This window comes from Muscardinus avellanarius (assembly GCF_963383645.1).
Source record: "Muscardinus avellanarius genome assembly, chromosome: 13".
In the NCBI taxonomy this organism is placed as follows: Eukaryota; Metazoa; Chordata; class Mammalia; order Rodentia; family Gliridae; genus Muscardinus; species Muscardinus avellanarius.
The window spans coordinates 13,008,898-13,024,856 of record NC_137799.1 but is presented as its reverse complement, the minus strand read 5'-3'; the positions used below and the strand labels follow the sequence as shown (position 1 = coordinate 13,024,856).

At 39.6% G+C, this 15,959-nt stretch overlaps 1 protein-coding gene across 2 annotated transcripts in view; it reads left to right on the top strand.

Annotated features, from left to right (window-relative positions):
* The window catches only part of RABGAP1 (RAB GTPase activating protein 1), a gene marked incomplete at both ends in the record, with an annotated part of 141,081 nt that overhangs the window by 28,211 nt on the left and 96,911 nt on the right, over nucleotides 1-15,959 (top strand). The window contains 5 exons of one of the 2 annotated variants that reach the window (XM_080708708.1): nucleotides 548-705; nucleotides 4,163-4,273; nucleotides 8,667-8,733; nucleotides 9,824-9,926; nucleotides 10,792-10,961. In XM_080708708.1, the coding sequence (XP_080564834.1) occupies nucleotides 548-705; nucleotides 4,163-4,273; nucleotides 8,667-8,733; nucleotides 9,824-9,926; nucleotides 10,792-10,961 (609 nt within the window). Of the gene's footprint in view, nucleotides 1-547; nucleotides 706-4,162; nucleotides 4,274-8,666; nucleotides 8,734-9,823; nucleotides 9,936-10,791; nucleotides 10,962-15,959 lie in introns of both variants that reach the window. The other variant, XM_080708707.1, reaches the window with a different exon arrangement.

The following is a 15,959-nucleotide window of genomic DNA, read 5'->3' as shown; positions in this document are numbered from 1 at the left end:
AAAGCTACATAAAATCTAAATGAGGTGTTAAGGGTTCAGTATGCTTTCGTGTACCAGTTACTTGTTCAAAGTGTGTGTGTTTCTTGCTAGGGGATTGAACCCACTTTCATTTGGGTTTTAGTGTTTAATCACTTTTTTTAAACTCTTCTCTGTTAATTTTACTTACTTGCCTTAGAGGTTTAGTAAAATAGGTAATTTGCCAAAATAAATAAGTAGGGGAAATATTACTTCTTCAAAAGTAAGTTACTTTCCAACCAGGCATGGTGGTGCACACCTGTAATCCCAGTACCTGGGAAGCTGAGACAGGAGAATCATAGCTTTTGAGGAGAGCGCCCAGCAATTTAGCAAGGCCTTCAATCTAGCAAGGCCTTGTTTCAAAGTAAAAAATAAAATAAGGCTGGGAGTATAGCTCAGGGGTAGAATGCCCCGGGTTTCTTCTGTAGTACCATATTGGGGGGGGGGGGGTAGTAGGTTACCTTCCTACCCAGAAAAGTATTAAAGTATTTTGTGTTTTGTAACAGCCTGTTTCCTAACATTCTGGTTGTAGGTAAGCCGGATACTTTACAGCTTTGCCACTGCCTTCCGCCGTTCTGCCAAGCAGACCCCACTTTCAGCCACTGCTGCACCACAGACTCCTGACAGTGACATCTTTACCTTCTCTGTGTCTTTAGAAATAAAAGAAGATGATGGCAAGGGTTATTTTAGGTAGGGCATCTTATTTTATTCATCTTACTGAGTGTGTTAGCATGCTATATTTGTCACCCGAGAGAAACTAGGTCATTATACACACACTTATTTATTTATTTATTTATTTTGCAGTATTTGGGATGGAACCCAGGGGCATTCTACCTTCGAGCAACACTCCCAGCTCTATTTTTTATTCTTTATTTTGAAACGGGGTCTCACTGAGTTGCAAAGACCTCCCTAAGGCTATCTGTGAACTGCAATCCTCCTGTCTCAGCCTCCCAAATGCTGGGATTATAGAGTGCACCACCTTGCCCACTCCTCCCCTTTTGTTTTTAAACAAGGTAGCACTATGTTTCTAAGGTTCTACAGGAAGTTGCTGAGGCTGGCCTCAATCCTGCCATCCACTTGTCTCAGCCTCCCCAGTATTGGGGCTACAGGTGTGCACACTCTATGTCTAGATTATATCTCTTTGATATATAAAATGATTGCTTTTATAAGAAGGTTTTTACTTTTTAAATATAAATGATAAAAGTAAAAATAATTTAGAGGGGCAAGGTTTGAAAGACTGTAAAGCATTTAAAAAGAATTCACATTTTCACCTGATTTTAGTTAAACTGAAAGTAGTTGCTTGACCACTGATAAAAATGATGGCTGGCTGGGCATGGTGGCATAGTCCTGTAATCCCAGTACTGGGGAGGCTGAATTAGGAGGATGGCTGGTTTGAGGCAGCCTCACCAACTGAGCAACATAGTGAGTGAGCCCATTTCACAATAAACCAGAGCCGGTAGTGTAGCTCATAGGTAAGAGTGCTCCTAGGTTCAGTCTCCAGAGCACCCCTCCCCAAATTACTGCCAGATGTGAGTCAGCTGAATTTGTATCTGTGTCTTTACTGTTTGTGTTTGTTTGAATTGGGTGGTTTTGTTGGGTTATCTAAAGAACTTTAGTCATGTGCCATGGCCTTATAGATCTAAAGATCTTTTGAAATAAGTTTTTACCAGTAAAGTTTATCTAAACACATAAGAAAAGAGGTTGGGGGCTTTGTCTGAAGTCTAACTTGTTTATAGAGTTTTTGTTTTTAAAATGACAATTTTTTGAGTGGTGAGAAGAACCTTGTACTCCAAATCAAAACGTAGGTGTAGAGCTGGGTGGTGGCGCATGTTTGTATCTCAGCACTTGGGAGGTTGAGACAGGAGGATCTGGGTTTGCGGCCAGCCTCAAGTACTTAGTGAGGCCCTCTGCAACTTAGTGAGATCCTGTTTTAAAATAGAGAGTGAAAGTAGGGCTAGGGGTGTAACATGGAAGTGGAATGTCCCAGGATTCAATCTCCAGTACTGAAAAAAACCCACAAAACCAACGTAGGTTTAATTTAGTTATTGCTACTATTAACAGTGGGACCTTTTCCAGATTTTTTAACCTCTCTTGACAGTAGTTTTCTTATTAATGAAATGGCTAGATTCTTAAATCCTTTCTATTAGGTCTTATGGTTGAAAATATTCAAGTATTTTTTCTATATCCCATAGCACAAAATGGATGCCTTTTAGGATCATAATCAGTAGATACATGTAAACTTTTTCTTTCTTCATGATTACCTCATAAAATTAGCAAAGGAAATTATATAAATATATAAATGATTTCTAATAATTGCTTTTAAATTAAAAAGCGCGGCTGGGTGGTTGAGGAAACACTTGCTCTCCCATCAGACTTTGGAAGTGTCTCGCCACCTGGTGACCACTGTGGGTACAGCAGAGCTGCAGATTCACTGGGGATCCATGTGAGGGGCACTGCGCTTGGCGCTTTCCCAGGAGCATGAGGCAGCTATTCCCACAGTGTGCATTCCTGCCTTGGGAGGAGGAAATTACCGTTACACAATTGTAATGTCTTTTTTTCCTATTTAAGAAACAAAATAGTTTCTTTGAACTGTATTTTTAAAGATATTTATGTAGTACCTTTCTGTAAATTCCAACTAGAAATAGGAAAGAGAACGATGTCACAAAAGAGGACTAGGATAACATCTCTCCCTTCTGAGATCAGGTCTCAAGGTAGAATGACGATAGCATCCCTCTTGCTTTGATCCTCATACCAAGAGGATGCTGTCATGCTAAGTTATTGGGTGATCAGAGTTGCTTCTCGGGTTTTTTAGGGCTTTGTTTCCTTTTGCTCTGCGGTTTCACTGAATTTGCCATTCATAATAAATACTGTGTGTTATTCTGATCCAGACTCAGTCTTTTTTTATTAGTGTTGATTACCACAGGCAGACATTTGCCTTTGGGAAGAAAGGAGCTAGAGGATGTGGCATGTGGGAGAATGGGGGCTTATTTTGGTAAACTGGCATTTTAAGAATATTTTTAATCTTATTAAGCTGTTGTTTTTTAACTATAGTATCAGGATTATTTAATAATTACACAGGTTTATAATAAGGTTACCACTGTTTAAGGGACATATTGGGCCACATTTTGTCATTGGCTATACTTTTCCTCCTTTCTATCATTTTTTATTTGGTTTTTTTTTTTTTTTTTTGTGGTACTGGGGTTCCTGGAAGCCCTTCTACCTCCGGGCTACACTCCCAGACCTATTTTTACTTTTTTTTTTTTTATTTGGAAACAGGGTCTCCTAAGCCAGCGCGCGCGGCTGGCTTCGAACCTGCGCGATCCTCCTGTCTCCGCCTCCCAAGTGCGGGGATTACAAGCGTGCGCCACCACGCCCGGCCCGTTTTTTATTTGTTTTATGATACTGGGGGCTGATCCTGGGGACATTCTATGTCTGAACTATACTCCCAGGCCTTTTTAATTTTTATTTTGAAACAGGGTCTCACTAAGTTGCTGAGTATGACCTCAGACCTATGATCCTTCTATTTCAGCCTCCCAGGTATTGAGATTACAAGTGTAATCCCAATTACACCTTGCTTCACCCACTATTATTTTTTAGAGACAACTTGTTCTGAAGCTCAAAGGATCTATGATTTACTTTTTTTTTTCTGCATTATGTTTTTAAATAGCTAATAATAATAATTGTAAAAACCAGTGGCCTAATATACAAGATACTAGGTACTTTGCAACTATCTAATTTTACTGCAACAAAACAAAACCAAGCCCACATTTTAAGAAATAGAGAAGCAATTTTGCTACCTTTTATAAATGCTTTAGCCGGGCGTGGTGGCGCACGCTTGTAATCCCCGCTCTTGGGAGGCGGAGACAGGAGGATCGCGCAGGTTCGAAGCCAGCTGCGCTGGCTTAGGAGACCCTGTAGAAGGGCTTCCAGGAACCCCAGTACCCCCCCCCCCCACACACACACATATATAAATGCTTTAGTAGGTTTCCTGCAGTGGTGATAATATGCTCACATCTAGAGGCAGCTGATTATTTTGTTGTCATTGTTAGTATTTAAAAGTCTGGCATAGAAAAGAATCAGAGATTTGAGGTCTTTTAGTGTGTGACAGGAAATACTTTGCAAATTAATGAAACATATTGTTCTACAGTGCTGTTCCCAAAGACAAGGATAGACAATGCTTTAAACTTCGTCAAGGAATTGATAAGAAGATTGTAATCTATGTGCAACAGACAACTAATAAAGAACTTGCCATTGAAAGGTAAGCATTATAGTTTTTTTTTTAAATGCATTTGATCTGGGCATGGGCATGGTGGCATATGCCTGTAATCCTAGTAATTGGGAGGCTGAGACAGGAGGATCACAGACAGATTTGAGGACAGCCTTAGCAAGTACTGAGACTCATCAACCTAACAAGACCCCAATTCCAAGAAAAAAATAAAATCTGGGACTTCCGGGAAGATGGCGACCGAGAAAAGCGGGACTTGAGAGCCCCGCTAACAACAAATATCCATTACCACAAAATCAGCGCCTTTCAAAGCCAGAAAACAACATCACCAGAGAAACAAAAAAAATCACCAGGCTCCAGAGAGAAAGCGGACTGAGAACAGAGCCACAGAGGAGATCCTCAAGCCCGAGGACGCGGCAGACGCGGCAGCAGCACCATACTGCCGGCGAATTCACAGGACGGCCACAGCAAGCCGAGGGGAGCCGCTGCGGAACAGCCAGGCGGGATTTCTCGGCGCAGAGGACATCTAAAGCTCCCAGTGTCTGAGCTCAGCACACGCTGCAGGGATTCAGAGTGGAAATCAAAACCAAGAAAAAAAAAAAACGCCAGCCCAACAGCCGAGGGCGTAGCAGCGGCGCCATATTGCCATCGGCGGCAGCAGCACCGAATTCACTACAGCTACATCTGAGTACTCAAGAACAGTGAGTCAAATTGCGGGTCACAGCGGAGAAATCCCAGTACTGTACTCACTGGGACTTGACCCAGTGGGAGAGGGGCGGTGGCAGTGATATCACACCATAGGAGAACGTGCAACCTGGCACCCCCCACGGTCTAAAGCAGCCTCTATCGACTCTCTGGGTTGGAGACTCTGTGATACAACCCAGTAAAGGAGTAGTGGGGTCTGAGATACTACTGACTCGAGATCCAGAGCACCTTAAGTGAAGTCATAGTGACCCAAGGGAAGAACCCAGAGAAGGCACAAACTTCCAAAATCATGGGAAAGAGGAATAATACTGGAGCAATGAATGCTCACAACCCCACAACATCAGAACCCGATAAAACAGAAAATCAGAGATTTCTAGAAGATCAAATCAGGAAAATAACTGTAGAAATAATAGAGGTGCTTCGAAAAGAACTCAGAGAGAGCCAAAAAGAGATAAAGGATGCAATTAATGAAGTAAAGGCCTCAATTCAAAGCACAAACAACCGATTAGAACACATGGAGAACAGAATCTCGCTCTTAGAAGATGAGCAATCCAAAAATGAACTCATAGTTTCTAATCTAGAAAAAAATATCCGACAGCAGGAATCTGATATTGAAGAAATATGGGCCCATTTTAAGAGAGCTAACCTAAGAATAATTGGAATAGAGGAGGGAAAAGAAAGTGAAACTAAAGGGATCAACAATCTCTTCAAGGAAGTAATAGCAGAAAATTTTCCAAACATAGAGCAAGAGGTTGATACACAGGTCCAGGAAACTTACAGAACTCCCTTTAGACAGGATCGGAGAAGAGGATCCCCACGCCACATAATTGTCAAAATGACCAATGTGGAAGCCAAGCAGAGAATCTTAAAGGCAACAAAAGCAAAGGGCCAAGTGACATTCAGAGGCAAACCAATTAGAATCACTCCAGACTTCCCAAACCAAGTTATGAGAGCCAGAAGGGCTTGGAGTAACATATTCCCAATTTTGAAAGAAAACAACTTCCAGCCAAAAATTTCCTACCCAGCAAAACTTTATATCAAATTAGATGGAGAAATAAGAAGCTTCCATGACAAACAGAAACTGAAGGAATTTATGTCTTCAAAACCAGCACTAGAGAAAATACTCAAAGAGATTAACTACAAAGAAGAAATAGGTAACACACACCAGAACCAGAGAAACAAGAGTTTCCATCCAACAGACAATTAAGATTGGTTATCTGTGGAGATTCATTATTTATGTTAGTCTTTTACCTATCTCTAAATGGTATTGTTTGCCTTTATTGTTGTTAATTTTTAGGATATCTAGTTGGAATATTAATATACCTTCAGATATAGCAATTGGAAATATTTTATCCCATTCTATTAGTAACTGTTAACTCTGTTTACATTGTCTTTGAATATACAATATGTTTTTTATTTTTTAGGGAGTTTGTATACTCTTCTGTTGCCTGTGCCATTGAAATCATAACCAAGAAATCACTGCCAATTTCAATGTTGTGAGGTTTTATGACCCAGATTTTCTCCTAAAAGTTTATAGTCTTAAGATTTATATTTAGGTCTTTTATCTATTTTGAGTTAATATTTGTATATGGGATTAGGTAAGGGTCCAATTTTATTCTTTTCCATGTAATTATTATGTTTCAACAATATATAGTTAAAAGATTATTATTTCTACCACCAAATGTTCGTGGAAACCTTGTCAAAAATAACGACAATATAGGGAAGAATTTAGGTCTAGGCTTTTATTTAACTCCAATGGTTTATATATCTGCCTTTAGAATAGTACTACACTGTTTCAATTATTGTAGCTTTATATGGTTTGAAATCAGAAAATATACATCTTCTAGCTTTGTTCTTTTTCAAGATCGATGTGGGTACCTAGAGTCCATATTCCATATTAGGATAGATTTTTTTTTCTGAAAAATAAATATATAAATATATGATAGTTTCACCTAAAAAATAGAAAAAAATAGATTCTCTGGTAAGAAAGAAAGCAAAAAGAAATATTGAAATGTTATCTTTAAGTCATCAAAAGCTTGGTATCAGACAAATGAAACTGTTATGTGAGATTATCATTTTTAATTTTGGATAAATTGCTATAATACTAGATGTCAACTACTAAGCCAAGCATAGGAGGGGGGGATAGGGAGAGAACGGGGTGGGGATCGGGTGGGGGCTGACTGGGCGATGTGTGCATGTATGTCTACAAAAGTTTGTATCCCACTATGATGTATGAATACAGTGCACCAATTAAAAATAAATATGAAAAAAAAAAGAAAAAAAAATTTTAGAACAGGGCCTCACTAAATTGCCGAGGCTGTCCTTGAGCCTGCAATCCTCCTGTCTCAGCCTCCCAAGTCCTGGGATTACAGGTGTGCATCACCACGCCCGGCTGGCCCTTACATGTTGACAGTGGTGCTAAGGAAACACTCAGAGGGTAGGCGCTGTTCTAGGAACGTGGCCCTCTATCGAGTCTGCCCTGACACGATCCTCACTCCACAGCTGCGAAGAGACGCAAGAGAAACACTGGCCCGAGCTCATCAGAGTGGAAGGCAGCAGGAATGGGGGAGCCCTGGTGGCAGGCCAGCCTCGGCTCCTAAACAAGTGCTCTGAGGAAGGGCTTTTGGGAGCCCAGCTGTCCACACCTGTGCCTTGGGGTGGGACGCGGAGGGCGCAGGAGGCATCAGATGGCTTTGTGCCCGCCTTGCGAAACGTCTGCAGTAAAACCACTCATGAATTACTTTCAGACAGGCCAGGCACGGTGGCACACACTTGTAATCCCAGCATTCCGGAGGCTGGGACAGGAGGTGTGTAGTGAGGCCCTCTGCAACTCAGTGAGAAAAAAATAAAATAAAATAAAATAAAATCTGGCTTGGAGAGTAGCTCAAAGGTAGAATGCCTCTGGGTTCAATCAGTAGTACCCCCACCCCTACATGCAAATGCACGCAAATGTTTTTGCAAGACATTTTTTTCTCTATGGAATTCTTTTCCTTATCAAATAATGAGGTGAGTGCTTCTTTAAAATATTTCCCATAAATTTCCAGCTGATATCTTCATGTCAATTATGTGGTAATAAAAGGCAAATAGAATTTGCTTATCTCAGTTAAAGAAGTAAGGACTAATTTTGATCACAATAAAATTTTTTTTTTCAGGTTTGGGGATGGAACCCAGGGGCATTTGACCTCCGAGCTACACCCCTTGCCCTATTTTTTATTCTTTATTTTGAAACCGGGTCTCACTGAGTTGCAGAGTGCCTCACTAAGTAGCTGAGGCTGTCCGCGAACTGCGATCCTCCTGTCTCAGCCTCCTGAATGCTGGGATTACAAGCATGTGCCACCACTCCTGGCTTACACAATAATTTATTGATAATTCTAATGTGTCTTTTCCATCCACAAGTTGTTGTTGTTGTTGTTGGTGGTGGTTACTAGGGATGGATGCCAGGGGCATTCTACCTCTGAGCAACACCTCTAGCCCTATTTTTTATTTTTATTTTGAAACGGGGTCTCACTGAGTTGCAAAGGGCCTCTCTAAGTAGTAGCAGAGGCTTTCCTGGAACCACTATTCTCCTGTCTCAGCCTCTCAAATGGTGGGATTACAAGCATGTGCCACCACAGCTAGCGTTATTGTTTTTTAAGTGACCTAATTTAAACATTTGTAGTGTTTTTACCTTTTTTCCCATATTTATTCCAGTTTTTTTGTTTTGTTTTGTTTTGTTTTTTAGGTGTTTTGGTCTTCTCCTCAGCCCAGGAAAAAATGTACGAAATTGTGATATGCACCTGTTAGATTTGGTAAGAATTTCCTTTTTTAAAAAATCTCCCTCCCTCCCTTTCTCTCTCTCTCTCTCTCTCTCTCTCTCTCTCTCTCTCTCTCTCTCTCTCTCCCTCCCTCCCTCCCTCCCTCCCTCCCTCCCTCCCTCCTTCCCTCCTTCCCTCTTTCTTTCTTTCTTTCTTTCTTTCTTTCTTTCTTTCTTTCTTTCCTTCTTTCTTTCTCTTTTTTGTTCTGGAAGTTTAAATGCTATATCCTTAATAAGGGTTGCTTTTGCTTTATCTCATAGGAACCTAATGTTAAAACTTGCTTATAATGGTTTTTTTGAGTTTTGGTTTTTGGTGGTACTGGGATTCCTGGAAGCCCTTCTACCTCTGGGCTACACTCCCAGACCTATTTTATATTTTTGAAACAGGGTCTCTAACGCCAGTGCGGCTGGCTTCAAACCTGCACGATCCTCCTGTCTCTGCCTCCCAAGCTCGGGGATTACAAGCGTGCTCCACCACGCCCGGCTGCTTATAATGGTTTTATGTGTAAGCTGTAAAACAGTACACAAAGATAAGTTGATGTCTTTATTCCTGACATGTTTTTTTTTTAAGTCTGACCTTGGATAAGTATCTTAGCTTAATTTCTTCATAGAATAGTAGAGGTGATAATTCTTGTTTATCAGGTAAGATTGCTAGGATAAAAAGAAAAAATTATTAGAGAATTATTTTTGCAAACTGTCATGTGCTTTACAACATAGTAGAAGTCATAGGTTTAGAATATTACTAGGATTAAAGCTATTAGGTGAAAATTTTTATTTTCAAAACTGAAAAATACATAGTAATAAAATACCTGACAGAATAATTCAACATAAGTTTTAGGTAATGAATTTCTATAATGTTTGTTCAGTTTGATGTGGTGTATAAGCAGTTGCTTTAATATAACATGTATACAAATAAATGGCACAGCTTTAATCTTAACTGTAATCATTCACAAGTGCTTCTAAAAAAATTTTATCCTCTTTTATATTATATATTTTCGACTCTTGTTTTTTAAAAACAGCAAAATGGGGCTTAGCTGCTATTCACTCACTCTGACAGTAAGATGAAATTTTACTTTTTTCTTTAGGAGTCTATGGGCAAAAGTTCTGATGGAAAGTCCTATGTAATTACTGGAAGCTGGAATCCAAAATCTCCACATTTTCAACTTGTAAATGAAGAAACTCCTAAAGGTGATGCAGGTTGCTGACATGAATAGAAACTTTAGTCTCAAGATGATACCTAACCCTTGGGACTCCTTGCCTGTCCAGACTCCAACATTTACCTAATTGAGTGAAACAAAGATTTGAGTAGTTCTTCAGTTTATTGTTAAAGTTGATCTGTACAAAGTGTCATTTTTGCCTATTTATTTCTCTTCCATTTCTTCATTTTTTCCTTTTCTCATAAATTTTTATGAATTCATTTATATATAGACTTCTAAGTTGTTTTTTTTTTTTTTTTTTTGGAAAGCTGATCCATGTACGTATGGTTAAAAGTTCAAAGGCTTTATAGAGAAGAATGGTTGTTTCGTGGCCTTCAGCCTTTTTCTATCCAAAGAGGATCACTATCGCAGTTTCTTTTGTAGATTTTTAGATATTCAGTGCAGAAAGGACTTTTTCCAACATATTTTATATTCTTCCTGAATGAAATGGCAGCATAATATTCTAGCCTGAAAATGTGATGTTATTGACTTAGTGAGTCCTTCTTATTAAGCATTTTTTTTCTTTTCAGTTCTCCTTGTTATACTTAGCAATATACATAAATGAATATAAGATATAAGCAATGCTAAATTATGAAATACCATAATTAGGCAACTTAATTAGCCAACTGTTACTTATGAATTCCACTTTGAGGATCCTGCCTAAAAACTGAATTCTCAGTACATAAAAAATGTTCCAAAAAAATGATATGTCTAATTGCTAGTTGACCATAAATATCTTATAATAAAAGTAGTTAATTTTACATTAGTTGTATGAACAAATGCATTTTCTTTTTTTTTAATTTTTTTTTTTTTTTTTTTTTTGCATTTTCACTTTATTTGTTTTCTCTCTTCTCTAGACAAAGTGCTGTTTATGACCACCGCTGTTGATTTGGTCATAACAGAAGTACAGGAGCCTGTTCGGTTTCTCCTAGAGACAAAAGTTCGAGTTTGTTCACCTAATGAAAGATTATTCTGGCCCTTCAGCAAGCGTAGTACTACTGAAAATTTCTTTTTGAAACTAAAGCAGGTACTAAGTTTTTCTGCACATATAAAGGGGGGAATAAGAACGATGATTTCACTTCTGAGACTAATTTTTCATTAAGTTATTCACTAGATCTTTAAAAAGTCATATGTATTTTAAGCAAATTGCTACTAAAGATTAGCAATCTTCACATGAAAATGTCTTTATGTAAACTCCATCCCAGTAGGATATTTTCACAGGATATGATTATGAGCGGGGTACAGGGATACACTCCTGTAATCCCAGTACATGGGAGGCAAAAAAGGAGGATCATGGGATTGAGGCTAGCCTCGGCATTTTAGTGATACCCTCTTGAAAAATAACAAATCAAAAAGACTGAGGCTGTAACTAAGAGGACAAATGTCTGTGAGCTCAATCTCCAGAACCCCCCAAAATAAGTAAGTAAATAAGATTCTGAATTGATTTTTTTTTTCTTTTGACGCATTAAAGATGTTACCCACAGTCTCTGGCTTCCTTTTTTTTTTTTTTTTTTCCTTAAAGGTCAGTTATTATTGTTTTTATCTATGTGAATGTCATTTTTTTCCTCACTCATAAAATTATGTCTTTATCTTCATTTTTTGTTTCAGTGCTGAGAATTAAACCCAGGGGCATTCTACCTCCAACCTACACCCCCAGCCCTATTTTGTATTCTTTATTTTGAAACAGGGTCTCACTAAGTTGTGGAGGTCTCACTAAGTAGCTGAGGCTGTCTGCAAACCTACTTTCCTCCTGTCTCAACCTCCCAAGTACTGGGATTACAAGCCTGAACCACCACACCCAGCTTTATTTTTGTTTTTTTTTAGCTAAGCTGGGCTTAGTTGTGCTTTTTTTTTTTTTTTTTTTTTTTTATCCTGCTTGAGATTTTTCTGGGCTTTTTTTTTGAGGTGGGGTACTGGGGATGGGATTGAACTCAGGGACATTCTACCTCCAAGTTATACCTTCAACCCTATCTTATTTTTATTTTTAAAACAGTGTCTCACTGAACTGATGAGAGTATCTCTGCTTGCTGAAGCTGTCCTTGAACTTATGATCCTCCTGTCTCAGCCTCCCAAGTACTGGGACTACAAACATTTGCCACGCCAGGCGTGGTGGCGCACGCTTGTAATCCCTGCGCTTGGGAGGCAGAGATAGGAGGATAGCGCAGGTTCAAAACGAGCTGTGCTGGCTTAAGAGACCCTGTTTCCAAATAAAAATATAAAAAATAGGTCTGGGAGTGTATCACGGAGGTAGAAGGGCTTCCAGGAACCCCAGTGCCACCACCAAAAAAAAAAAAAAACAAACATATGCCACAATGCCCAGCTTCTGGGCTTCTTAAATTTCTAAATTTTCCTAAACCATATTCTTTGAAAAATTTGCCCATTAATTCTTCAACTTTTTCCTGCTCACCTCCTTTCTGTATAGAATATTCATCTCAAAAGCCTTAGATATTTTGATATTTTTCCCCAGAAACATTTCTGAGGCTTTTTTTTTTTCAAATCCAGGTAGGAATTTTTTTCTCTCTCAATACTGGGAACTTAACTCAGGCGCTTTCTTCCAGTGAAATATAACTTCAGCTCTTTTATTTTTATTTTTCACTTTGAGAAAGGATCTTGCCCTGTTGTCCACGTTGGTCTCAAACTTGTAATCCTCCTGCTCCAGCATCCCAAATAGTTGGGATTTCAGGTGTGCATCCAATCACTGTGCTCAGCCGTCTCATTATTAGCTAGTGTTTTATTTTGGTGAGGTGCTGAGGGTTGAACCCAGGGCTTCACATATGCTAGGCACACTATCAGGTCCTGAGCTATACTCTTACGCCCCCCTTCTCCTGCCTTATTATTATTTTTTTTAACCATCCATTGGTAAACCCCAAGAGATAACTTGTCTCCTATTCAGACTGCTTTCACCTAAAAGCATACCTCTTCTCCAGTTATGCTGAGTAAGATTCTCTGTGGTTTGTCCTATAAACCACCTTTGACCCATACTATATATATATTTTTTTTGGGGGGGGCGGGTCTACGGATGGAACCCAGGGGCATTCGACCTCCAAGCTACACCCCCTACCCTATTTTTTTTTTATTCTTTATTTTTAAAACCGGGTCTCACTGAGTTGCAGAGGGCCTCACTAAGTAGCTGAGGCTGTCCGTGAGCCTCGATCCTCCGATCTCAGCTCTCCGAATGCTGGGATTACAAGCGTACGCCATCACGCCCGGCTTGACCCATACTGGTTTGTTTTTTGTTGCACCAGTCCAGCAAAAGTCCCAGCCTTGGATTAACCCGGCAGTTCATATTATCTATGCTTGTACCTGTGCTCCTGAGTACACCCTGAGAGAAGTTAGACTGTACAGAATCCTGTGATCCATACTGTTACCCGAATCATATATCTGGGCTGTCCTCCAGCAGAGCACTGATCTTCCAGAGATTGGTGTTGTTGGGAGGAGTTTATGCAAGGTCAGCCCTGAGGAAGATAGAGGAGAGACGGCTCCTCGGTGCTGTATCCCTGTGTCTTGTCTTATGGGATAATTTCTATAACAGATCTTAATGCCCATTGATTCTTTTATTTTACCACCTCCAGCCTGCTTTTAGGTTCTTCAACTGGATTTTAAAGTTTAAACATTATATTTTTACAGCCGGGCGTGGTGGCGCACGCTTGTAATCCCCGCGCTTGGGAGGCGGAGACAGGAGGATCACGCAGGTTCGAAGCCAGCCGTGCTGGCGTAAGAGACCCTGTTTCAAAAATATAAAATAGGTCTGGGAGTGTAGCCTGGAGGAAGGAGGGCTTCCAGGAACCCCAGTACCACCAAAAAAAAAAACAAAAAAACCACATTATATTTTTATTTCCAGAATAATATCCAGACAGTCCCTTTTGTATTTTTTTCTCTCTCTCTCTCTCTGTCTCGTGCACACATGCCTGCACGCTGGGTCTCTCTCCCTCTTTCTCTGTCCCTCTGTCCCTCTAAGGCTTGGCACATGGTAGACAGGTCTCGGCCACTGAGCTGTATCCCTCGCCTCTGCCCTCCATTTCACTTTTCGTGTAGCAAAGGTCTTTGGAAGAAAACAAGTTCGCACTGCTCTCAGTTGCTAATCTCCATCCTCGCTGAGCTTTCCCAGTTCCTATCACTAATCACGTTCTTCTCCTTAGATGCCCCTCCTACACCGACTTTTTGGGAAGTCTCAAACTTAACATGTCTAAAAAGCTTCTCGTTTTCTTATTCTCACCCTCAAATGTTCTACAGTCTGGGTTACAGTCCCAGACCTATTTTATACTTTTTATTTGGAAATAGGGTCTCTTAAGCCAGCACGATCCTCCTGTCTCCGCTTCCCAAGTGCGGGGATGACAAGCGTGAGCCACCACGCCCGGCTTTATTTTTTTATTTTGAAACACATCTCACTAAGTTGTGGAGAACTTTCCTAAATATCTCGGATTGGTTGCAAACCTGGGATCCTTCTATCTCAGCCTCCTAAGTACTAGGATTATAAGCATGTGCCACCATGACTGGCTTAGCAATAAAATTTTTAATTTTTGTATATCCAGATTAGCCTTCGTGTATTCATTTAGGAAAGGAAACAAGCAGGACAGGAAGTGGAGATTTCTTTCCACTGTTGTCTCAAAACATGTAAGGCAAGCCAGGTATGGTGGTGAATGCTTGTAATCCCAGTACTTGGGAGGCCAGGACAGGAGGATCCCGGTGCGTGGCCAGCCTCAGCTACTTAGTGAAGCCCTCCACAACTTAGTGAGACCCTGTTTTAAAATAAAGAATAAAAAAATCAGGCTGGGATGTAGCTCGGAGGTCCCCAGCACCACAAAAACAAAAAACGAACAAACAAAATATGTAAGGTGAACCTGAGTCTCAGCAGAGTGGAGGATTAGCATAGGGTCGTCATCTAGAGCTTGACTTTGGTGTTAGAGTACAAGAATCTTACCACAGACTGCATTTAGGACTTTGAGCAATCTAACTCTGAATCTCAGTTTTCTCAACTATAAATTGGCAGCAATAATAGAATCTCCGTTATTGTATTTTTGTAACACTAAACGAGAAACTATTCATCTGGATTGGAATAGTTCCCAGTGCCTTTCAGTTCTCTATTTTAGTTATAATTGAGAGAGATTATAGAACCTCTTTAGGGCACAGGAAAGATAAACATCACCAAGTCATGAGATCAGAATACCACCGATTATTTATTTATTTATTTATTTAGTGGGTCTGGGGATGGAATCTAGGGATATTCTACCTCCAAGCTACACCCCCTCCCCTAGTTTTTATTCTTTATTTTGAAACAGAGTCTCACTAAGTTTCAAAGGGCCTCATTAAATAGCTGAGGCTGTCTGTGAACCTCGATACTCCTGTCTCAGCCTCCAGAATGCTTGGAATACAAGTGTGAGCCACCACACCTGGCTAGCATTGATTATTTAGATCAAGGATCATCCCCAGGTAAAAATACTTCAGAAATTAAACCAGTTTGTAAGCATCACTGCAAAGCAAGGGGGAATGATCCTTAGAAGTTTCTAGAGCAAGAGGCAGTAAGTAGAAATTAATCATTATATTTTTAGTACAATTTTGAATATAAAAATCTCATCTAAAGCTCTAGGGCTGGGGATGTAGCTTGGAGGTACTATGCCTTTGGGTTCAATCCCTAGTAACACACACACACACGCACACACACACACAAAATCAGTAATATCAAGACTGTTTTAAGTAAGCAAAAGGAATGGAAGAAAACATGAAAAGGGAATTTTATTAGTTTTAAACTTTTATGTTTTAGAATAAAACTTTTAAAGCATCCTAGAAGATACAGAACAGTTAGTCATTTAGTTCACATTGACTAAATATTGGTAGTTTGTATATATATTTTTGTATATATACATATATACATAAAATATATACACAAACATAATATACATATATAATGTGTATATGTATATGTATTACCAATTATATATAATGCATATGTATATTACATATCATATGTATATATATTTGTGTTACTGGGGATTGAATCCAGAGGCATTCTACCTCCAAGCTGTGA